General features: G+C 42.4%; 1 protein-coding gene across 1 annotated transcript in view; it reads right to left on the bottom strand.

The window, feature by feature from the left end:
• The window catches only part of LOC137370042 (zinc finger homeobox protein 4-like), a 340,565-nt gene that overhangs the window by 176,290 nt on the left and 137,941 nt on the right, over positions 1-26,334 (bottom strand). The window contains exon 5 of the mRNA XM_068032076.1: positions 11,081-11,312. Coding sequence (XP_067888177.1) covers positions 11,081-11,312 — 232 coding nt within the window. The remainder of the gene's footprint in view (positions 1-11,080; positions 11,313-26,334) is intronic.

Here is a 26,334-nt window from a genome sequence, read left to right as displayed (position 1 = left end):
TCACAATTCGGTTAGGTTTACCTTAGCGATGGGCAGGGACAGGTATATACCGCAGGGCAAGAATTATAGCTGGGGGAAAGGAAATTATGATGCGATTAGGCAAGATTTAGGATGCGTAGGATGGGGAAGGAAACTGCAGGGGATGGGAACAATCGAAATGTGGAGCTTATTCAAGGAGCAGCTACTGCGTGTCCTTGATAAGTATGTACCTGTCAGGCAGGGAGGAAGTTGTCGAGCGAGGGAGCCGTGGTTTACTAAAGAAGTTGAAGTGCTTGTCAAGAGGAAGAAGAAGGCTTATGTTAGGATGAGACGTGAAGGCTCAGTTCGGGCGCTTGAGAGTTACAAGCTAGCCAGGAAGGTTCTAAAGGGAGAGCTAAGAAGAGCAAGGAGAGGACACGAGAAGTCATTGGCGGATAGGATCAGGGAAAACCCTAAGGCTTTCTATAGGTATATCAGGAATAAAAGAATGACTAGAGTTAGATTAGGGCCAATCAAGGATAGTAGTGGGAAGTTGTGTGTGGAATCAGAGGAGATAGGGGAAGCGTTAAATGAATATTTTGCGTCAGTATTTACAGTAGAGAAAGAAAATGTTGTCGAGGAGAATAGTGAGATTCAGGCTACTAGGCTAGATGGGATTGAGGGTCACAAGGAGGAGGTGTTAGCAATTTTGGAAAGTGTGAAAATAGATAAGTCTCCTGGGCCAGATGGGATTTATCCTAGGATTCTCTGGGAAGCAAGGGAGGAGATTGCAGAGCCTTTGTCCTTGATCTTTATGTCGTCATTGTCGACAGGAATAGTGCCGGAAGACTGGAGGATAGCAAATGTTGTCCCCTTGTTCAAGAAGGGGAGTAGAGACAGCCCTGGTAATTATCGACCTGTGAGCCTTACTTCGGCTGTGGGTAAAATGTTGGAAAAGGTTATAAGAGACAGGATTTATAATCATCTGGAAAAGAATAAGTTCATTCGCGATAGTCAGCACGGTTTTGTGAAGGGTAGGTCGTGCCTCACAAACCTTATTGAGTTTTTCGAGAAGGTGACCAAACAGGTGGATGAGGGTAAAGCAGTGGATGTGGTGTATATGGATTTCAGTAAGGCGTTTGATAAGGTTCCCCACGGTAGGCTATTGCAGAAAATACGGAAGTATGGGGTTGAAGGTGATTTAGAGCTTTGGATCAGAAATTGGCTAGCTGAAAGAAGACAGAGGGTGGTGATTGATGGCAAATGTTCATCCTGGAGTTTAGTTACTAGTGGTGTACCGCAAGGATCTGTTTTGGGGCCACTGCTGTTTCTCATTTTTATAAATGACCTGGAAGAGGGTGTAGAAGGGTGGGTTAGTAAATTTGCGGATGACACTAAGGTCGGTGGAGTTGTGGATAGTGCCGAAAGATGTTGTAGGGTACAGAGGGACATAGATAGGCTTCAGAGCTGGGCTGAGAGATGGCAAATGGAGTTTAATGTGGAAAAGTGTGAGTTGATTCACTTTGGAAGGAGTAACAGGAATGCAGAGTACTGGGCTAATGGGAAGATTGTTGGTAGTGTAGATGAACAGAGAGATCTTGGTGTCCAGGTACATAAATCCCTGAAGGTTGCTACCCAGGTTAATAGGGCTGTTAAGAAGGCATATGGTGCGTTAGCTTTTATTAGTAGGGGGATCGAGTTTCGGAGCCACGAGGTCATGCTGCAGCTGTACAAAACTCTGGTGAGACCGCACCTGGAGTATTGCGTGCAGTTCTGGTCACCGCATTATAGGAAGGATGTGGAAGCTTTGGAAAGGGTGCAGAGGAGATTTACTAGGATGTTGCCTGGTATGGAGGGAAGGTCTTACGAGGAAAGGCTGAGGGACTTGAGGTTGTTTTCGTTGGAGAGAAGGAGGAGGAGAGGTGACTTAATAGAGACATATAAGATAATCAGAGGGTTAGATAGGGTGGATAGTGAGAGTCTTTTTCCTCGGATGGTGATGGCAAACACGAGGGGACATAGCTTTAAGTTGAGGGGTGATAGATATAGGACAGATGTCAGAGGTGGTTTCTTTACTCAGAGAGTAGTAGGGGTGTGGAACGCCCTTCCTGCAGCAGTAGTAGACTCGCCAACTTTAAGGGCATTTAAGTGGTCATTGGACAGACATATGGATGAAAATGGAATAGTGTAGGTCAGATGGTTTCACAGGTCGGCGCAACATCGAGGGCCGAAGGGCCTGTACTGCGCTGTAATATTCTAATTCTAATTCTAATAGCACAATCCAGACCACGTGTTACTCTATAGTTAGCACAATCCAGGCTATATCTTAGTCCAGAGGTAGCACAATCCAGATAAAGTGATACACTATAGGTAATATACTACAGACAAATGTTCCCTTTAAAATTTAGTTGTTGTGTGCGGCCCAATAATTTCAGCGCACAATCCCTTAAATTTTTTTTTCAGTTGCGCACAGTCATGATTTATCACAAAATAATGCCTGCATGGTACCTTTGCAGCTGCTATGTGGCTGTGCACCCATGCAGCTTAGCGGGAACATTCCTATAGACTAGAAATTACTCTATAGGTAACGCAACTGAGATTATGCATTATAAAAACAGAGAATGTAAGAAATACTCAGCAGGTCCAGCAGCATCTACATCAGCAATTCAGCTAGTCCCACTCTCCCACCCTTTCCCTGTAGCCCTGTAATTTTTTTCTCTTCAGGTAATTTTCCAATTCCGTTTTGAAAGCTATGATTGAATCTGCCTCCACCACACTCTCAGGCAGTAGATTCCAGTTCCTAATCACTCACTGCGTAAACAAACATTTCCTCATGTCACCGTTAGTTCTTTTGTCAATCACCTTAAATCTGTGTCCTCTGGTTTTTGACCCTTCCGCTAATGGGAACAATTTCTCTCCTTTCACCCTGTCTAGAGCCCAATACTCCACAATAAAGGATACAATACTCCAGTTGAGGCAAATCAGTGTTTTATAATGGTTTATCATAACTTCCTTACTTTCATACTCTATGTTGCTATTTATAAAGCTCAGGATCCCAATGTGCCTTTTTAACCACTTTCTCAACCTGCCCTGCCATCTTCAGCCTGCTCCTCCTTTTCAATTGTAGTTCATCATCCCTTTAAATAGCACTTGTACTTGGTGGTGGGGTCTTTCCTGCTGCTGAACACTTGTTCAGCTGTGCAAGGTTAGGAAAGGGCATCAGCTGGAGCACTGAAGTCAAAAATGGCAGTGCTGGCATCAAATCTGCCTACTCTGTACGCGCTCCTAATGCCTGTGGCCACATCCTCACTAAAATGACATCTGGCATGGCCTGCACCAGAAGTGCGTGCATGCGGTGCGGATGCCATTTTGCACACAAAATGGCACTCGTAGCGCTGAAGAAACTGCCACTATAGAGCCGAATTTTGCAGCCATTATCTCTGTTTTCCTCTCCACCGATGCTACCTGACCGGCTGAGTATTCCAGAATTTTGTGTTTTAATTTCAGACTTCCAGTATCTGCAGTATTCTGTTTTTCTCCAAACTATGTGCAAACTCTAGAGGTAACATACCACAGACTAAAAGTTATTTTGTCGATAATACTATGGGCTGGATTTTTGCACAAAAAGGCAGAGGCGGGGTTTCCCACACTTTTCCGGCCCGGTGTCGGGAGCCCCAACTCTAGATAAAATCCAGCCCTATGTGTTGTCCAATATGTTTAACATACAGCTTCCTATGCATCATCCTAAATTTAACACCCAGCTTTACAATACTGATTTATGTATAAAGGGAAATTTTTCTGGTTCTGTACTCAGGTACATTGGATCACCTGGGTGCAGCAAATTTGGGGAAATTGGGTGGTTCACAGTGCTTGCCTGTAAAGCAACCCACTTGATATTCTTTCTATTAAGTTATATATCTATTAAAAATTATATTTTGTTTTTAGGGTCTGTGTTTCATTGAAAACTCACTCTAAGTACATGCAGTAATTGTTACTTGAATGGTTGTTACTGTGATAGGTTTTATGATGTTGAAAGTGTCATGTTGTGAGCAGCACTGATAGCTGTTATTTTATACTTATTGTATTTGCCCTGAGATTACATAATCTGGGTTCTCAGGAATCACTTAAAATATGTTCTTATGTTCATTCAGAAAGTAAGAAATAGGAGCAGGAGTAGGCCATATGGCCCATTGAGCCTGCTCCACCAATCTCAATACGATCGTGGCTGTTCTTCAGCCTCAACTCCACTTTCCCACCTGCTCCCCATATTCTTTGGCTCCCTAAGAGATCATAGGAACATATATTCAATGATGGAGCATCCACAACCCTCTGGGGTGGACAATTCCAAAAATTCACAACCCTCTGAGTGAAGAAATTTTGTCTCATCTCAGCACTAAATGTTTAATCCCTTATCCTGAGACTGTGCCAGTGTTCTAGATTCCCCAGTTAAGGGAAACAACATCTCAGTATCTATTCTGTCAAAACCCTCAGAATCCTGTATGTTTCAATGAGATCACCTCTCATTCTTCTAAACTTCAGAGAGTATAGATCCAATTTACTCAGCCTCTCATCATAGGATAACCCTCTCATCCCAGGAACCAATCTAGTGAGCCCTCGCTAGAACCTTCACTTATATGTCTGCTGTGGCTTAATGATAGCACTCTCTCAGGAAGCTCTGAATTCGGATCACCACTCCAGAGCCTTGAGCACATAATTTAGACTGACAGTCCAGTTTTGAGGGAATTCTGCACTACAGGTGCCATCATTCAGGTGAAAAACTGAGGCCCTTCTACCCACATAGAAGGAAATTGATACTTTTTGATTTTTGATGCATTCATGTATCAAATTATTGATACTGAGAAACATACAGTCTGAGTGGCATATCGTAGGTATGAATAAGTGAACAGCAACAGGCTACTCGAAATGCGAAACACCTTAACAAATGTAGGATTGCTGTTTGCTACAACTCCTTCCCCAAAGCATATACTAAATTTCTTCCTGCATTATCCTTCTTTTCCGGAAAGCAGTGGTTCAGATTTGGATGGATACAATTCCACAGGCACTGACAGGTGCTGATATCTCACTCAACTGGCTATTCTTCATGTGCAAGCACAAATGCTGTTCGGAGATTATGGAAGACATCACAGGTAAAGAAGATTCCCTTCTCACGCAATGGCCATACATGGGTACTTTCTGTCTGGGCCACTGGAAAACAATTAGGAATGGGAACCCAGGCTTATTTTCCCTAACTATGTCCTGGGATGTTGAAGACAACTATGGTAGTCTTAACATAGATCAGCTAACTCAGCACCATCTGAAAAGGAAACCTGGAATGAAAGATATTTATCTTATTTTCTGTTTCTAACTGCTTCATTTCTCTTTCCCCTTAATCCTCCATTTTCTGCCTGTTTCTTTCTAACTGCATAATTCTGTCATTGCTCAATCTTCTCACATAATGGATTTCTCTCTGTTCTTGATATCAGCCTTTACTGATATTACCTTTTAGCTTTACTTGAAGCTTTGTGCTTCTTTCATTTCTCACTCTTCCTCTCTTTAACAGGTCTCAGTAATACACCTCAATCAGCTCCAATATCTACAACCATACCGAAGCATGCGTAGACAGGAACAATGCTCAAATTCAGCTGTCCACTGATACCACAAGGCTTTCACTAACTTGCATTTTGCAGAGCCGGCAGGTACTAAAATCTTAATTTTTATACAGGACTGATGGTGGGAGGAAAAGATTACAAATTCAAAGTTATAATGACATTCCCTCCCTCTCCACGTACTGCCTGTGAAAATGCTTGAGATTTTGGATGGCCCTTGAGAAGGCAGAGGGCAATGTTGTAAGATTGCCTTTAAGAGTGATGTCCCTTTAAGATCTTAGTATGCTAATGAGCCAAGTGCCAGGACACAGTCATGTGACTTGGAGCCAGAGTCACTCTGTAACTGTAATACCCAGAGTAAGGTTATGTAAATATTTAGCTCTGTATTGTATATACTTGTTAGCTGTTAATAAACCTGTTTGAGATCTTCAACCAGCTGGACTCCATGCATCTCATTTATGTTGCATCAGACAACATAAAAAAACTCAATACAGGCAACACTGCCAGTACAAGTGAACCTTTCAGCACTATCCTCCATCATCAGCCTTGCTTTAATGACTAGTCATATTGTAATAAATAACAAGAACAATCAAAGCATTTTGTATTTCTTTCTTCTTAGTCTCTGATTTTTTTTACTGGTTTGTTTCTAAAGGTAACTTTTGTTCTCAAGAGTATTCATAATTATTTGACAAGCTGCCAGAGCTGGAAAAGCAAGCTTTGAGTCAATAGTTAAAGGTCTCTCTTCTGCAGAATGTGTGAAAAATGCTACTAAACTGATATGTGATAATAAGGAGCATACCTAATGTTCAGAAAAGTAAAATCCCTGCTTATAAATGGTTTACTATTTCTTAAACAATCTGAAATTATAGAGAGAGATAGCTACATATTTCTTTCAAATTTTTAAATCACAATTAACATTTGTCGTAATTTCTTTGTGATTTACCATCTTGCAAAATGTTCCAACAGCCATTTGTAGTGACTGCCTGTCTCTTCTACAAACCAGTTCAATGATTCGAATAAAAAGACCCACCTGACTTATCATCTGTCTATCCATTCTTTCAAAAACTCCAGCTTTTGAGTGAAGCTCCATTATTTTAAGCTTTGACACGAGACACAAATCCTTCAGGATGTTTTCATATTTCTAATCAGAATGGCATCAAATCAGAGTAAAACTTCAATCACTTATGTTGACTCTATGGGCCAGATTTAACGATGAAACCACCGATCCCACTGTTGGGACCGGAAGTGGATGCGGTTTACATCAGGGCCGAGAGTAGCCGGCCGCATGTGATCCAGCAACGGCCAGCCATTTAAGGGCAATGAGCACGGGGGCTGACTAATTACGTGGCCAGTGGCAGAGGCGGATGCAGGGATGTTGGTGCCAACTGACACCATTTTTAAAGCACTGCCAGACCTGCACTCATTGATGCAGTCTGCAGTGATAGGATTTCCAGAGTGCTGAAAGGCTGCAGAGTAATGGTGAACAGTGGACCCTGGTTGGACCCATACTTTAGTGATTCCTCCCTCCAGGTGCTCTTTAAAGCTGCCAGGGAAAGGCAGGAGATTCTCTTCTCTAGGGATGGGAGAACGACAGCTGGAGATTATGGAGGAGGTCAGCAGTCATGGGGTCACACCAAGGACATGGTTACAGTGCTGCAAGCAGCTTAATGACTTCATCTGGGCAGTGAAAGTCTTCACCTCTTGGGTATTGCATCTGGCAAAGCAGGATGGCGTGTTGGGTGGAGAGGGAGTACCTACCCAGCCGTGGGCAAAGGGTCATCTCCAAGGATCCAGCCCTGAAGGCACGTGGGTGGCCAGAAAAGTTCTGACACCTGGGACTGCCTCAAAATGTAGGCATTGTGACAACTTCCCCAGAAGAATGCACACACCTGTAGGATCCATTTACAGTGGCTGCAGACCAGTTCTACATTGAGTGAGTGGAAGCCCTTGCTATTGATGATGGCTGCTGGCTGGAGTTCAGGAAACTCCACTTGTGTGCAGTTGATGACAACCTGCACCTGGGGGAATCAAGCGATGGCCCTGAAGCCAATGGACTTCTCAGCTTGAGAGTTGGGATCCGTGCGGAAGCGCACATAGTCACTTGCCCTCCTAAAAAGGGCATTGATGACTTCGTTTATGCTCCGATGGACTGACAACTGTGAGATCCCACACATGTCCTCAGTGGATCCCTGGATTGATCCAGAGTTGTAGAAGTTCAATGCCACAGTGACTTTCAGCGCCAGTGGAACTGGCACCCCCTGCGGCACAGCTCATCCTGCATCATAGCACACAGATCAGTGACCGCCTCCCGGGAGAGGTGGAGTCTTTGTTGGCACTACCTCTTGGATATCTGTGGGTAGTTGAGCCTCGACCGGTAGACCCTCTCTGCAGGGTTGCTTCTTCAGCATGGGGCAGCCACCTGGTTTCCCCCTCTGCCGCCTTTTCCAATGACTGGAGGCCGATGCTGACCCTTCTGTGGGGTCACAGGTCATTCAAGTGTCGCTGCAGGTGCCTCAACCTCCGTTCTGCTCTGCTGCACCTCTTTCAATTGGATCCCCAAAGCCTGGATGAATGAGCCCCATGATAGGTGGCCTCTCCCTAAGTACAAGGCCTTCACTGCCAGCGGACTCCATTCTTCCCCCCCAATTGTTACCTCAGACAAGGTGGTACTTGCCTTTTGCCCCCTTTGGAATGCACCCCTGCAGTTCTGGGACCTTTGCCCCCACTTCTCAAATGATGCCCTCCCTTCTCCATCCTGCCTGGCAGCGGATGATGGCTCTCCTGATGACCTCCCTTTGCAGCCAGCAGTGAGCTCCAACCTCCATGTTGCCTCCTTCAACCAGAAGAGGCTCTGAAGCCCCATGAATCCAGTGCACCATTAATAAAATTTAAAACTAAGAACATAATCACTGTCAACAGACCTCTTCAGTACCTTAATTGCCTGCCCGCTGCATCGATGTCTGATCTCCGCCGTCCATGTTTGCTGCTATGGACAAAATCGGGATGGGACATCACGACGTCAGGCTCCCTGTCTGATGTCTCCAGTCCCGATTTTATGCTTCTCATCTCCTTTCCTGTCCTCGAGGTCTGCACAAAATTCAGCCCTATATTTTTTCTTCTCTTAAGCCATCCTGTCCTCCAAATTGTACAAATAAGTGAAAAGTTAACTCTCCAAATCAGACATAAGGACAGATTTTATATTTTTGTGACACAGGAGGAATCTCAGTGCTGACTGTTTGAAGATTCAGTTCACAGCCAAGTACAATGGTTATTTTTCATAGGGAAATTTAACACAATTTTTGATTTTATTGATAACAGACAGTGAAGCCGCCTGTGTTAATTGCTGTGGGTATTCTACTCTCTAGGTAAGGTAAGTAAAGGAGCTGTAACTCTATTTACAGACAACAATTGAAACTTTCACAAAAACTTGGATCTCACAGTAGACTTTTCCAGATCCAGGAACAGAAATACTTTTGTGAAATGGTATGCTTTAATTTCATGCTTTTTTTTCCAATTAGATTATTACTTAATCTTCATTTCTCTTAGGAAAGTTGTATTTTAAATTACTTTCTTATTACTTTCAACACAATAGTTAGGGCAGTGTGCCCTTAGTTACACTGGTCCTGCTGACCTTTAGGTTCCCACAGATGCAAGTAAAAAGGCAAATACTGATAGCGAGCTTCTGCATTGCCATGAAGCGGAGGCAACAATATAGGAATGGGATATGCAGTTGTAGCTGCCCGTGTTGCATATGAGCCAAAATGGTGGCCTTGAGTGAGGCCAAGGATTGGCTCTGCCAATTCTTAGTGCTTTCAAAGATAGGATTTAAAAGATGATCCTGAAAGATTCCACCATACTTTGGAACACTGCTCTTAAAAAAAAAATCCACTTGATAGTGTACTGCCAGGTATATGCCTTAACTTGATGTTAATAAAGTCAATGTAGGAACAATTGCTTTGCAGGTCACAAAGTATTCACCCTTTCTTCCGACGTCTGCTGGCCCAACAGAAATGCACAATATGGGCCCACTATGTTCAGCACTGACACATCAAAGGATTCTTAAATATGGTGTGTATCAATAAAATTTCAACAAGTCCCTTCCAGATAATTTGAAAAAGATCCCACCTTTGAAATTGTTAAAAACCAGAACCACTGTAAAACTGCAGCATATATCCATGTCCATTGGTGTCTTTATAGATTGGCTGCAGTCTGCAAACAGAAATTTCTGGTGTGTGAGTCCAGTGTTTCCGACAACAATGCAAGCTCTTTCCTAACATTCAAATTTTTCCTTCTCACGTTGATATTGACATGTGAAATATTTTCTAACTGAAATCCTGACAGGTACAAGACATGCAATGAAAAGAAAACAACAAATTCAAGGATCTTATGCTCACTTTCATTAGTAGATTCTAATTTTTTATGCTCTCTCAACAAAACCAGCTCCAGATTTGGCTTTTTTTTTAGTTCTTTACGCTTGAGAGAATTATGTCCCGTTTGGATCATAAAGTGTTAAAGTAATCAGACACAACTCTAAGATCAATATGCTGATCTCTTGACTACATCACGTTCAACAATCTACCATTGGGCTTGTTTTGCTGAGATTATTTAAAACTGTGTACTTTGAGCAGGTTTTGTAAAACATTTAACTTCAGCCCTAACAGCTTAAGCTAATCAATAAATAAAAGTGCCTTTGACTACCAAAATCTGAACTACTCACATGCAATGGTCTTTATTTCAACCAGGACTGATGTAAAGATTTTAAAGTGTATTACAGCCATTATCTAAATAAGCCTTTCTTGAGCACCCAATCCTTGCATCACCTTTGATCCAGTTATAATTAAAGCCAAAAGTACAGACGTCTCATTTAATTCCAATGTGGGCAGTTTTAATGTAGAAACTTTCGCATGTGGTTTTCAGCTCATGACCATCTGTTTCTGGATTTCATATATAAACAGGACACTTAAGGGAACAGAGATTAATTCAGCTTTGGAATGCCATTCAAAACGTGTTAGCAGTTTCCCTCCTTCGGGTCAACCAAAGCAAAAACAAGTTAGCCGCTTGGTTTGGAAGGTATTGTTAATATTAGAATTATTGAATAATGGACTCTGACTAGTCTTATGTTTTAAATTACAGGTCTCTCTCAAATAAAACTATTAATCTTGTTTTTGTCTCTGAAAGTTTTACAGTCCTGTTACACTTATTAACTGCTGGCAGCGAAGAAACTTTTAAATGAAAGCCAAATTGCTTTAGTCATGAGAAAGGAAATTAAAGCTCACTCGGGGGGGAAAATTTCACTGTGAGATCCTCCCAAGGTAGAGTTTCATAACCTCCTGCAAGCCTGCTAAAGATGTCACTGCATGCAGGACTGCGTATGTTACTGATATAAAAGAAGGCCTTAATGGGAACAACATGTTCATGTCTGAGGGATTAGAAACCAACGTGTTTTACATTGCAGGACAAGTTCTGGGTACTAAAAGAGATGGTTGGTAACAGGACAGCTAGCTGTGGGTACTCACCATGTTCATTTGGTGGGCAGTCTTTAACAGAGAAGATCTCATTGAAATTGTCCTCCTCTGGTGCCAGCCCCTGCTGGTGTAGCTGTAGCCTGTGCAGGCTCTCTGTCTGCTGGTGTTTCAGAGATCGTGCATGTTGAACCAGATTCAGCTTGGCCTTGGTGGTGTAGTTGCAAAGGCCACAGTTGTAATAGCAAGACTTGGAGTTCGCTGCACTCTCATACTTTTGCAAATGCTGAAAAAAAACAAAAGAGGACAATGTAAGTTATGGGAACAGTCTGCTTCTCTCTTGTTATTCCTGCTTGTAAACATTGTTTCAGAATGGACTCCCAGAAAGAGCAGGGAAACTTGTTTCTTCACAATTTCAAACAGAGGATGATACCCATGAAGAGAGATTAACTGCTGCCTTTAATCCACTGTTTGGATCAGGGTGGTGGCCTGCTTAGTGTTACTAAAGACAAAACTAAGCAAGCTGACCAAGCAACTAGCAATAATTAAAGGCTTAAAAGAACCAACCTAGGGAGAAAAGGCACAAGACAACCAAATGTCAAACTATGACCTTTCATTAAGATCAACATCAGATTTAATCAAAAACAACCGCTGACTGACTACAGCCTAAAATATATTACAGTTTATCCTTTTGAAAATCCTACAGGACTCCATTGGACATCCTACACAATTGTTTGTCATAACTCATACTCTAAAAGCTACTAAGCTTCAATAGGAGGATGCTGAAGTCTGGCAATTATTTGAGAGGGGGTAGGGTATATTTTTACTTTAAAATACCTCAAGTAAAAGAATCCAATATACAATACAAATACATACACAGATTCATATAGCTACATTCAGTACATACAGTACTCATACACGTATATAACATACATAATCAATATAAACATACAATACGAATACCTTTTTTTTTCTTTTTGGGCCTCCTTATCTCGAGAGACAATGGATACGCGCCTGGAGGTGGTCAGTGGTTTGTGAAGCAGCGCCTGGAGTGGCTATAAAGGCCAATTCTGGAGTGACAGGCTCTTCCACAGGTGCTGCAGAGAAATTTGTTTGTTGGGGCTGTTGCACAGTTGGCTCTCCCCTTGCGCCTCTGTCTTTTTTCCTGCCAACTACTAAGTCTCTTCGACTCGCCACAATTTAGCCCTACGAATACACTTAACATATATAATCAGTATATACAAAATAACACAAAAGTCCGAGTGTATCAAGCCTGTGTCCTCAGTACCTTGCTCTATGGCAGCGAGGCCTAGACAACGTATGTCAGCCAAGAGTGACGTCTCAATTCATTCCATCTTCGGTGCCTCCAGAGAATACTTGGCATCAGGTGGCAGGACCGTATCTCCAACACTGAAGTCCTCGAGGCGGCCAACATCCCCAGCTTATACACACTACTGAGTCAGCGGCGCTTGAGATGGCTTGGCCATGTGAGCTGCATGGAAGATGGCAGGATACCCAAAGACACATTGTACAGCGAGCTCACCACTGGTATCAGACCCACCGGCCGTCCATGTCTCCACTTTAAAGACGTCTGCAAACGCGACATGAAGTCCTGTGACATTGATCACAAGTCGTGGGAGTCAGTTGCCAGCGATCTCCAGAGCTGGCAGGCAGCCCTAAATGCGGGGCTAAAGAGTGGCGAGTTGAAGAGACTTAGCAGTTGGCAGGAAAAAAGATAGAAGCACAAGGGGAGAGCCAACTGTGTAACAGCCCCGACGAACAATTTTTTCTGCAGCACCTGTGGAAGAGTCTGTCACTCTAATATTGGCCTTTATAGCCACTCCAGGCTGCTCCACAAACCACTGACCACCTCCAGGCGCTTACCCATTGTCTCTCGAGACAAGGAGGCCAAAGAAGAAGAAGAAGAGGAGAAGAGAAGAAAGAAGAAGATACACATACACATACGTCAGATAAATGCAAAGAAATACTCAATCAACCGGTACAACATACACACACTCATTTGCTACACACATACATACATACACTTATACACATTGTTAATTTATTTTACAAAACAACGTTCTAAGCAGTTTCCTATAGAGATTTTGATTTGATTATTATTTTTAAGTCAGCAGGCACTGCCATTCAGAACCTACATAATCTCAATTACCTCCATGTGATATAATCCTTATTTGTGAAAATGAAAGATACCACAAGAATCAGAGTCATCAATTCTTCCCATAAGTTGTAATCAGATATATTTGAAATGTTGATTTTTTCCCCAGTAAGTTCGAAGCAGATCTAGTTGCAGTAGTATAGGTCAGAAGCTAAATAGGGTTTCTTTCATTTCTCAAACTTAGCATTTGTTCCAATACTTTGTTTTTTTTAAAGACAGAGAGCATATTTACAAGACAGCCCAAACAAATCTGAAGCTTCCAGCTCTCAATATGTGATGTGCCCTTTTGAGGGCTGAGGCCCTTTTGCAGCATTGAAAATCAAACTTGTTTTAAATCACGTGCCAACTGTAAAAGATATGTTCTTTCAATTTTTGACAATAAAAATTGGAAAACAGAATTAAGGCAATGCAATTTCCAAATCATTCTTGTTTTGCATAAGCAAAAAAAGCTAAAAGAAATACTGTTATGATTTGAAATAATAGTTACACTACAGACCTAGCAGGGCTCAACATGTCTCAAAACATGGAGCATAGACCTGCAGGTTTACTTTGGTTATTAATATTTATTTATTTATGCAGAAAGGACTAAAGTTGATAGATGAATAATGAATTATGTATTAAATACATTAAATTAAAGGAACACATTAAAATTAGAAGGTACACATTGTTGTACTTGAATTTAGTGCATGCAATCCTGAGACAACAGTCTCTTTCACTTGACGCGTGGAGCTGAGTCACAGTTTACAATATTCAATTAAAAACACAACAGTTTTGGAACTCACCTGTAAGTGAAGGTCTTTCATCACTAATCCCTCAAATACATAATAGCATTGACATTGCACAAGGACAAACACTGGTTACCTTTATAATGTGTCATATATGCTGTACTTACCAGCTGTACTTACAAGCATCGTGATCTTGTACAAGCCTACTTTGAAATAACTTCTTTAACAGGACATAATATCATTCCTGAGTTTGATCTCACCAAAGCCTTTGACCTCGTCAGCAGACGTGGTCTCTTCAGACTACTAGAAAAGATTGGATGCCCACCAAAGCTACCAAGTATCATCACCTCATTCCATGACAATATGAAAGGCACAATTCAACATGGTGGCTCCTCATCAGAGCCCTTTCCTATCCTGAGTGGTGTGAAACAGGGCTGTGTTCTCGCACCCACACTTTTTGGGATTTTCTTCTCCCTGCTGCTTTCACATGCGTTCAAGTCCTCTGAAGAAGGAATTTTCCTCCACACAAGATCAGGGGGTAGGTTGTTCAACCTTGCCCATCTAAGAGCGAAGTCCAAAGTACGGAAAGTCCTCATCAGGGAACTCCTCTTTGCTGACGATGCTGCTTTAACATCTCACACTGAAGAGTGCTTGCAGAGTCTCATCGCCAGGTTTGCGGCTGCCTGCAATGAATTTGGCCTAACCATCAGCCTCAAGAAAACAAACATCATGGGGCAGGACGTCAGAAATGCTCCATCCATCAATATTGGTGACCACGCTCTGGAAGTGGTTCAAGAGTTCACCTACCTAGGCTCAACTATCACCAGTAACCTGTCTCTAGATGCAGAAATCAACAAGCGCATGGGAAAGGCTTCCACTGCTATGTCCAGACTGGCCGAGAGAGTGTGGGAAAATGGCGCACTGACACGGAACACAAAAGTCCGAGTGTATCAGGCCTGTGTCCTCAGTACCTTGCTCTATGGCAGCGAGGCCTGGACAACGTATGTCAGCCAAGAGCGACGTCTCAATTCATTCCATCTTCGTTGCCTCCGGAGAATACTTGGCATCAGGTGGCAGGACTGTATCTCCAACACAGAAGTCCTCGAGGCGGCCAACATCCCCAGCTTATACACACTACTGAGTCAGCGGCGCTTGAGATGGCTTGGCCATGTGAGCTGCATGGAAGATGGCAGGATCCCCAAAGACACATTGTACAGCGAGCTCGCCACTGGTATCAGACCCACCGGCCATCCATGTCCCCGCTTTAAAGACGTCTGCAAACGTGACATGAAATCCTGTGACATTGATCACAAGTCGTGGGAGTCAGTTGCCAGCGTTCGCCAGAGCTGGCGGGCAGCCATAAAGGCGGGGCTAAAGTGTGGCGAGTCGAAGAGACTTAGTAGTTGGCAGGAAAAAAGACAGAGGCGCAAGGGGAGAGCCAACTGTGTAACCCGACAAACAAATTTCTCTGCAGCACCTGTGGAAGAGCCTGTCACTCTAGAATTGGCCTTTATAGCCACTCCAGGCTCTATGAGTCAGCTTTGACCACCTACGGCAAAAGTGCGAAGAGAAATGCAGACTGGTTTCAATCTCATAATGAAGAGCTGGAACCTGTCATAGCCGCTAAGCGCATTGCACTTTTGAACTACAAGAAAGCCCCCAGCGATTTAACATCCGCAGCACTTAAAGCAGCCAGAAGTACTGCACAAAGAACAGCTAGGCGTTGCGCAAACGACTACTGGCAACACCTATGCAGTCATATTCAGCTGGCCTCAGACACCGGAAACATCAGAGGAATGTATGATGGCATGAAGAGAGCTCTTGGGCCAACCATCAAGAAGATCACCCCCCTCAAATCTAAATCGGGGGACATAATCACTGACCAACGCAAACAGATGGACCGCTGGGTTGAGCACTACCTAGAACTGTACTCCAGGGAGAATGCTGTCACTGAGACTGCCCTCAATGCAGCCCAGCCTCTACCAGTCATGGATGAGCTGGACATACAGCCAACCAAATCGGAACTCAGTGATGCCATTGATTCCCTAGCCAGCGGAAAAGCCCCTGGGAAGGACAGCATTACCCCTGAAATAATCAAGAGTGCCAAGCCTGCTATACTCTCAGCACTACATGAACTGCTATGCCTGTGCTGGGACGAGGGAGCAGTACCCCAGGACATGCGCGATGCCAACATCATCACCCTCTATAAAAACAAAGGTGACCGCGGTGACTGCAACAACTACCGTGGAATCTCCCTGCTCAGCATAGTGGGGAAAGTCTTTGCTCGAGTCGCTCTGAACAGGCTCCAGAAGCTGGCCGAGCGCGTCTACCCTGAGGCACAGTGTGGCTTTCGTGCAGAGAGATCGACTATTGACATGCTGTTCTCCCTTCGTCAGATACAGGAGAAATGCCGTGAACAACAGATGCCCCTCTACATTGCTTTCATTGATCTCACCAAAGCCTTTGACCTCGTCAGCAGACGTGGTCTCTTCAGACTACTAGAAAAGATCGGATGTCCACCAAAGCTACTAAGTATCATCACCTCATTCCATGACAATATGAAAGGCACAATTCAACATGGTGGCTCCTCATCAGAGCCCTTTCCTATCCTGAGTGGTGTGAAACAGGGCTGTGTTCTCGCACCCACACTTTTTGGGATTTTCTTCTCCCTGCTGCTTTCACATGCGTTCAAATCCTCTGAAGAAGGAATTTTCCTCCACACAAGATCAGGGGGCAGGTTGTTCAACCTTGCCCGTCTAAGAGCGAAGTCCAAAGTACGGAAAGTCCTCATCAGAGAACTCCTCTTTGCTGACGATGCTGCTTTAACATCTCACACTGAAGAATGCCTGCAGAGTCTCATCGACAGGTTTGCGTCTGCCTGCAATGAATTTGGCCTAACCATCAGCCTCAAGAAAACGAACATCATGGGGCAGGATGTCAGAAATGCTCCATCCATCAATATTGGCGACCACGCTCTGGAAGTGGTTCAAGAGTTCCCCTACCTAGGCTCAATTATCACCAGTAACCTGTCTCTAGATGCAGAAATCAACAAGCGCATGGGTAAGGCTTCCACTGCTATGTCCAGACTGGCCAAGAGAGTGTGGGAAAATGGCGCACTGACACGGAACACAAAAGTCCGAGTGTATCAGGCCTGTGTCCTCAGTACCTTGCTCTACGGCAGCGAGGCCTGGACAACGTATGCCAGCCAAGAGCGACGTCTCAATTCATTCCATCTTCGCTGCCTTCGGAGAATACTTGGCATCAGGTGACAGGACTATATCTCCAACACAGAAGTCCTTGAAGCGGCCAACACCCCCAGCTTATACACACTACTGAGTCAGCGGCGCTTGAGATGGCTTGGCCATGTGAGCCGCATGGAAGATGGCAGGATCCCCAAAGACACATTGTACAGCGAGCTCGCCACTGGTATCAGACCCACCGGCCGTCCATGTCTCCGTTATAAAGACGTCTGCAAACGCGACATGAAATCGTGTGACATTGATCACAAGTCGTGGGAGTCAGTTGCCAGCATTCGCCAGAGCTGGCGGGCAGCCATAAAGACAGGGCTAAATTGTGGCGAGTCGAAGAGACTTAGTAGTTGGCAGGAAAAAAGACAGAGGCGCAAGGGGAGAGCCAACTGTGCAACAGCCCCAACAAACAAATTTCTCTGCAGCACCTGTGGAAGAGCCTGTCACTCCAGAATTGGCCTTTATAGCCACTCCAGGCGCTGCTTCACAAACCACTGACCACCTCCAGGCGCGTATCCATTGTCTCTCGAGATAAGGAGGCCCAAAAGAAAGAAAGAAGGCGCTGCTTCACAAACCACTGACCACCTCCAGGTGCTTATCCATTGTCTCTCGAGATAAGGAGGCCAAAGAATATCATCCTGAGTAACACCCTGGAGTTAATAGAGAAGCTTAGATTTACCTCTGCTACCTTTACAAATCACATCCTTCTTTCTGTTAGGGACAGAAGGGCCTGGCAGATTTTGTCTGCAATGCACAAAAGCTCTTTCTGCAAGGGAGATGAAATTAAACTCTTTTTTCTTATGCAAATTTTGTAACTGTTTACTTCAATTAGTATGCAACCAATGTTATTTCAAGAGATTCTTTTTTTACTGTTTGATAACTAATGGGTCAATTGTTAAGAATCGTTGTACTTGCATGCAACACAAACAGGGCTGTCCTTTTCAGTATTTGATGGACACACCTGGCAGGATTTCTTAAGCTTGTTAATCAAAAAAGAGGCTTGTAATAAGAAGGAAGAAATCAACCACCCAAAAAACTGGTATCTGGAATCTTCAGAGTCAAGCTTTGCAAATTATCCTTTACAAGGAAAATGTGTTTGAGAACAGCATGTCACTCTTATTGAAAGTGCCCTATTAGCTGAGTGGCCTAATTTGAACAACTTTTTGCATTGAAGATGCTTTGCCAAACCTTCTGGGCTGACATTGTGCCATCTCAAATGCTCATAGTTGAGTTATACCCCCAAGCAGGCTGGGCATATCAAGTGTGCCTCTACTACTCACAGGCTAATGAACAATGAACAAAAACAAAAGCAACAGCAAGGCCTCTATTATCAGATCTTCCGCAAGACACAAAAACGCCTTCTTTGGTGTGGAGGAAGTGCCAGTAAGCCTGCAGGTGTGAGCCGGTTAAAAGAAAAGACTTGGCTAAATAGATTCTTTGACTGTCAGGGATTAGAGTCATAGCACCAGTGGTAACACAGACCTTTTCCTTTAACTTTCAAAATTTTCTCACGAGTCTGCAAGGGTTCACCCCATCAGGGGCTTTCTGAGGCCATTGAAATGTCTTAAGTTTTAATTAAGTTGGAATTGTCAGAATAAAGCTTTTTTGGCACAGAGTCAGGGTCATTAATTACTGCTATCTTTGTTTCTTTAAGGAGAAAGAGATCCATGGACTAGTTGAGTTAGTTGTACAGCCTCTCCTTTATATCTTGCTGTCCGTATTCACCTCAGAGCACAGTTTACCAATTACTTCGATTTGTGTTTCTCCCAATGATCCTGTTTACAAATCGTGTGCATAATCTTGACTTTATTACATTTTGGGAAGGTAACTAAATTGGGTGTGTTTTCTTAAGGAAGAATAAGCAAATAACAAGGAGTAAAAAAGAAGTCAAACTTTTTTTTATTGTTTTCCTTTTGAAAGCAGCAGCATACCACTGGCAGCTTGCACAGTTGTATAAAGCTGCTGTATTTTTGTATTCCCCCTATGGACAATTTGGCAGAGTAAAAGGTATTGCAAATTGAGGATCTCAAACTGAAGTTGCTGATTTATGAGGTTACGGTGGCACAGTGTTTTTTGCAAGTCTCAGAAACTGGTCACCTATGTGCTGAAGGAATCCTGATACTAATGGGTTCATTTCCAACACCTTAAAATAACACTTTCAAGTGCCCAGCATATTCCAATTGTAGAACTTTTTTTTAAACAATATAACACCCTGTAACTATGGAGATTTATACGCAACAGATTTCAAGTGGGTAATCTAAATGCTAAATCCAATTGACAAAGGATTTTTTTTTGGTGTTGGACCAATCTTATTGCAATAGCAATTTACACAAATGCTGAAATAGTTCTTCTAAAGCTGCACATTTCATGCAAGCCAAATTGCATTCTGTTAGGCATATCTCTGTGATTTAATCATAAAGAAGGTACTAGAACTAAAGTAGGGAAGGTATAGAATGACAGTTAAAAGCTACATGGAGCAAAAGGTGTCTGTTTTTAAAAGTTTTATCATTCCTTAAATATCTTAACCCAGATATTTGCTAAAAAGTAAACTGTTAATATACAAATCTTGAGATTATATAATCAGATGTGGTCTATACATTTTTCTAAAAAAAGGATCTTTTCAGAGGATCTTAACAATGACTGTCCAGAGTTGAAGTTCTATATTATGACCTCTGCCGGCTGCTATTTCCTTTTACTTGTGCAGGCCAGTTAGAGACTTAAGAACTTAATAAACAGATTCCATCGAAAAGCAAATACTACCTGGAAATATGTTATTTCAAAGGACTCCAAACTGAAAGTGACATTTGTATGGGCGCATTGGCTCTGGCTTGTTCAAACGCAGCAAAATAAGGATTTAAATACGAGGAAGTGGAACACAATAATACAACAATGTTATCACTTTCAGCTGCTGCTCTTGTAAAGCTCTTTGCTTTCTCAGGGGCTGCATACCAATCTGTAATAATATTCTCTTGCACCCGTCTCTTTGATGGTTAATTGTACTGGATTACTGTTTGGCAAAGAACCAAGAGTCTAGCCTGGGGACAGATCATTTTCTTTAACGGTTCATCACCGAGTCATCACCGGCATTGCTGACATAAATCCCTCCTCTAACATCTACAGGGATCTCCAGAAGCCACCGAGCATGCTTGATCCCACCTGAGAAAATGCCGCAGCCGAGTACAAAGGTGTCCAATGATTAGAATGGCAGAGCAGCTAGAGTAACACAAGCTGAGATTTCAACAACACCTCCCCACAAAATCAGACATACTTTCACCATCACTGCTGTATAACATAGCGTTACACAATAATAATAATAAAAAAGCATAAATTTGTCAACATACTTAAGGATTGATGCCAATGAAAGCCATTGTTTGAAGAGTTTATTAACCGAGTAGTATCAACTCTTTTTTGGAGTCCAATAGCATTTCTGTCCTTAAATTTAAAAATACAAAGACAAACACTTGCTGGATATATCCAAGCACCCTATAACTTGCAATATATTCTGTGGTTACATTGATTTGTCCAATTCTATTTATAGGTTTACATTCCAAATGTGTAGAACGTGTACTTTTTCTGTGGATTTGAAATAACAGCAAGGATGGGCGTCGCTTTGAAAGCTCACAAAGTCTTTCCAAGCTAAGGGTTAGCAAGACCCACTGGTAGTGAGTAATTTTTATATTTGGCCACATTTGTTCTCCTGGGTTGTTTTCAACATATACTTCAGCAAACTGACACACAGACTGTGTAATGCAAGCCCTTTCATTTAAAAAAAATATCTGCTGCAATTTACAGGAAGTTGTCTGATTTTTTTTAAGCAAGGCTTTCAAATCCTCTCATTGAAAATGGTTCAAGGAACGCATTCCCTTTCTCCAGCAATGTGATCCATCCCATCCTGTTCTCAGATAATGTCTTATGTGGTCTGAGAAAGGAATGGAACAAATCACAATTTATAGAAACAGTTTCCTTCATATGAGGAAAATTCTTTAATTCCACAACAGGCATACAATTTAACTCTTGAACTGCTGCGAAGGCATATTTACACCAAAACAAATAAATGCATTTCACTTTATTCAAAATAAATAGATGTCATGCAGTTCAATAGTTTACTTTAATTCCATGATTAACAAGTACAATTACTAGAGTTATAAAAGGAGCGAAGAGTGTCCTTTGAAAGCTGCTGCTAGAAACATGAAAATTCTTATTTCTTTTCATTTTATTTTTTTCCCTGCTGTTTTCTCCATTAAATGATCTGCTCACCAATACATCTCTTCTAGCCCAGGGCCATCTTGACATGCAGAGATCCTTCTGTTCAATTAGTCAGCTGAATCGGTGAGTTGAGTTTGACAGCACTGCCTTCCTTAAGATGAGCTGGTGTTCCATACAACACTTCAGCTGCAAAGTAATGGACCTCAGTCCAGCATAGACAGCAGGTTGTTTCATCAGGTTAACTTGAGATGCAAACCTGTTAGCTTCTGGTTGATGAGTCAGACTCTCAGGGCTGCATTTTATGAGTCTGCTGCCGAAGTAGGTGGTGGATGTAAAAAAACGCGGCCCGCCTGCACGGGCACCGTGTCACGGAGCCCCCACGATTTCAAATGCGGCGGCTCATTTGCATGGCCATGGCGCCCGCCCCACTCGATAATGTGGAGGGGGCAAGTGAGCCATCATCAGCAATGGCATCTAGCGCCAATGCGCAGGCTTCTGAGCCATTTTTAAAGGGCTTGCAGCCCTCAATGGAGATTTAAAATTTAAAAGGCCAGGTAAGTTAGGTTTTCACAAAACAGAATTAAATTACCTTTACATGCATTTTCCCACCCCCACAATGGCATTTCCAAACATTCCTGCCCTTTTCCCCCCTGGAATGCAAATACTGAGAATTTGACCTTTATCCCACAAATTTCAACAACTTTGCCCTTTACCCCTTCCCATCAAACCCCCCCGACCAATCCACATCGTTGTCATCCTGCTCCCCCCCTCCCGCACAGAGAATGAATCCTCCTCCACCCCCCCCACAGGTGGCAAGCTACATTTCCCCAAACGGGGATTCGAAGGAGTGTCAATGCTGGCCGCCTGAATGAAGATCAGTGCGGTGATTAAGGAGGCGATGGGACCCTCATTAAATCAGGTATGTAAATTAGTTCACATATTTAAATAGGGGTCCCGTCACCGAGCGGCGGGGTGGCCTCCATGAGGCCTCGCCGCCACAGAGATCAGTACGGGGCCTGCCGCTGTCGGGGTCAATGGCAAGTCTCCGCTGTACAGATCTTCATTGCCCCCCACTGCCATTCCCCTGCGACCTTTCCTGATGGCGGAGGGGCTTTAAAATCTAGCCCTCAATGTTTGAGTGACAAACACAATTTCTACAATAAGGTGTTCTTAGGAGAATTTAAAAGATATGGAGTTTTTAAAATGAATCACCTCTTTCAAATTATCCACATTCTCATTTCTGCAACTGAAAATAGACTTACATTTTTGCCATTATCTATGATAATTTCAAAATGGTTGTAGAAATTTGACAAACAAATGATTTTTGGAAGAAACAACTCTTTCTTTCTAGGAATGCTAAACCTGATGACATGAATGTTGTTTAGGCTAGATATTTAGTTTTGAAAAAAAATCACGGCTAATAATGCTACAGCACACTCTCCTGCACCAGTGCTGGTTGAAATAATAGCCAGCTATGTACAGTCACATCTTTAGTACATCAACAATCAACAAGCACCTTGGTCTCCATTCGCAAAACATTCTTTGTGCAGCTCTCCTTTGAATAAGCAAGAACTCTATATGGTTAATGTCAAAATGATACAACTTGTTCTTTAAGATTTAAATCTTTTTTTGATGCACGAAATTATATTTATAAGTGTTTTGCGACTAAGAACTTTGAAGCCTTCACTAATTAATTAAATTAATCAATTCAACTCTGCCGAATTGAATGTTATTTTCACTGCCCGAACAAGTGATAATTCACTCAAATGAAGAACGAAAACAATAATCCACTTGAGTGAACTATCACTTAAAGGTCGCCAGCTGCACGCAGGGTTCCGGAATGAATTTAAACACCATGCTGTAATCCCATGTGCCCATTAAAATAATTAAAACCACAGAAACAACTTGCACAATAAAAGTGAAGGTCCTACCAGTGACAGTGAATTGCCAGTGTGCTCTCAATCAGGACAAAGGTTTTCAGAACTAACTTGCACTAGCACTGCTGGTGAGTTATGACCCTTTTACATTTGTCATGATCACTGGTAAGATACCCTGTTTTCGATGTTTAAGCCGGTTTGTGGAACAGCTTTCAATTCACCGGGGTAATGAGTATAGTAATTATAGATTCAAAAAGCAGCAAGGGCTCTGCAAAGTTGGACGAGATGTGTGCAGATCCATAAAAACAGAAAGGGAGATAAAGCCACTGGACTTCTTGAAGCCTTAGTATCATTTCCCTCATTCCAATAGCTGCTGTGATAATGAGAATTCTACATATCATGCCAAATTAGACACATTTTATAAAACTATTTATGAGACAGCACAAATTGTTTAATTATCATTAACTCTAATCTCTTGTTTAATGACTAATTTACCAACAAACACAGTGGAACTGATCAGAAATTAGTGCAGTCACTTGAACACACCCCCTTTCCCCAGTTCATATTTGTTATTTGTGTGTGGAGGTTTGACCGGAACACAAGTTATAGAGCGCTGCACATTGTTCATACAAAGTAAAATTCTATTTAAAGGCAGTTTGTTTCGAAGCTGAAGCTTGCATATATGAGTCAAATAATCTAATAAGCAGGTTGGTAAAATGTGATCAAGTATGTGATGTCAGTTCTTTAGAGCCAACTGCAGGTAACAAAGCAGTAAAATTACCAATGGTACATTCCCTAGATTTTATTCCTTTAATATCTTTTCTATATCTTACTGGGGACCAGGCAATGCTCCAAATCTTTGTCCAAGGCTAAGCCTACACAGTAGCAGTGACCAACTATTTGGCCATGGGGACATATCACATTGAGTCCTAGTCACATGATCACAAATAAGCACTTTGCAACAGATTTACTAGCCAGCAATCAGGAAAGGAATTTTGACTGGCTTTCCTGTTCCTAACCCACAGGTAGTTCACCCTTCTCCAGGATTAAACTTTGGTCCACTTTCCTTGCTGGCAGCAGCCCTCGGTTAATTTCTCGAGTGGGCAATGGGAGGGGGTGATCGCTAAGACTGTGGAGTTGGGAGCAAGCTCTCTTGCTTCTCCTCGCTCCACAGAAAATTCAAAAGAAAATGAGAAATAAATCTACCTGTAGTTAGTGGCAGTGGGGGCCACTGAAGAATTCTGAATTGTGCCTCTCAACACCTGTCTTACTCATTGGTGACTAACTTTGTGAGGGGATCCTTCAATAGGCACTTAAAGAATGGCCTTTATGAATGTAGCAGTGGAACCATTGCCTGCGCTAGCTGGGTGCAGACTGACCCACTGATAAATTGGTATGAAATGCACCTATTTTTCACCAGTAAAACAGGCGCTACATGCAACATATCCCAATATGTGCAACCAAATACACAACAACAACAAATACAGGCAATAGAATGTCGAACTATATAGTTGAAACAGTAGAGTATAAATCATGGAAAACTGTATGGTGCCCCAGTCAGACCACGCCTTAAACTGTATACAGTCCAGGATACTGAGATACAAATCCACTATTCAAGCACTAGAAGAAGTGTAAAGAATAAAGTACAAGGGTTATCCATGGTATTCGACATTTGAGTTAAGAAGGAAAACCATGACATAATGAACTCTTCAGCTATAAAAGTAGTTATCTGACAGAAAATATTAGAGAAATACAAGACAGTAAAAATTATGGCACAAATAATCCAGAAAATTATTATGAGTAGGACAAAGGGATTATTGTAAAAGGCAAACTTAGGACTGATATCAGGAAGTATTATTCACAGAAAGAGTATTTAACACACGGAACGGAATCCTGAATAGACTAATGGAGGCAAAACCTCGGAATCATTTGAGAAACAAATGGTTGCGGTAGTGGAGAAACTTAGGCTCGTTCTGGATGGGTGAACTAGACAGGCCAAATGCCTTTATCATCATGAATTATCTGGTGATCACTTAAATATTCCTGTTTTCACGAAAAATAAGAGAATGCTTTTGGTGGGAGGTAACTACTTCCAAATATCCAAAGAAGGCATGGTTAAATGCTATTACTCAGGCCTTATCAAATTCACAGCGTGAAAAAATGCGTCACGGACCGTGAAATCTCGGGTTCTCCATGAAATTGGCCATTTTGCAAACTTCCTGCATGTCATTCATTGACCAAGACACACCTCGCTGATTGCTGGGCAAGTTACGAACTTTGTGCGTTTTATTGATTGACACAAGGCTCACCTCGCTGATTGGTAGATGAGGGAGGCCTTCCGATGCAATTTTGAGAGAAGCAGTCTCAAGTATTAGCAGACAAGTGAGAATACCAGAATCAGCAAATCAAAAACGGCCACAACCATTACTGCAGCACATCAAGTGAAATAACTTGGAAGCCAAATTCTGCATGCTGATGGTGGAATACTGTTTTATATTTCATTGGATCACACACAGCAGGCAACAGTCAGTGCCCCTTAGAGTGCGAAAGCTTTTGCAGCAGAAAGAGAGCATCTGACACTGCACTGCTCGAAAAAGAACATGCAAAAAACCAAGCAACGATTTTATCTCTTTTCAACAAGTTGACGGAGAGCTCAGAAAATCATCAGTTGGTTACAATGGAACTTGCGGATGCTTTTGGGAGCGTCAACATACCATTGGAAAAAACTTGATCACCTAAAGTTGTGAGAATTCATTCAATGTAATGTGCAAAATGGCAGTTGCTTGCCAAGTGCAAATAAACTATGACAGGACTACCTACCAAAGGTTTTTGCCACACATTGTGAGATGAAGTCTCAGATTAACGCACCTATGTCTCCATGCTCACATTCAACCACTGACTTCAGTGAGTAAGGAAAGCGACCTGTTTATAGTCAGCTTTTTACAATAGTTTTTGAATATACACTAAGTGCCCTTTGACACCAGAAACCTCCTTTGTCTTTCTTTGTTTTAAATAGATCATTTTCATGGTTTGTTGTGACACTGTGAAATTTACAATTAAATGCGTGAAATTATGA

Source organism: Heterodontus francisci, chromosome 5 (genome assembly GCF_036365525.1).
Source record: "Heterodontus francisci isolate sHetFra1 chromosome 5, sHetFra1.hap1, whole genome shotgun sequence".
In the NCBI taxonomy this organism is placed as follows: domain Eukaryota; kingdom Metazoa; phylum Chordata; class Chondrichthyes; order Heterodontiformes; family Heterodontidae; genus Heterodontus; species Heterodontus francisci.
This window is presented reverse-complemented; position numbering and strand designations above follow the sequence as displayed.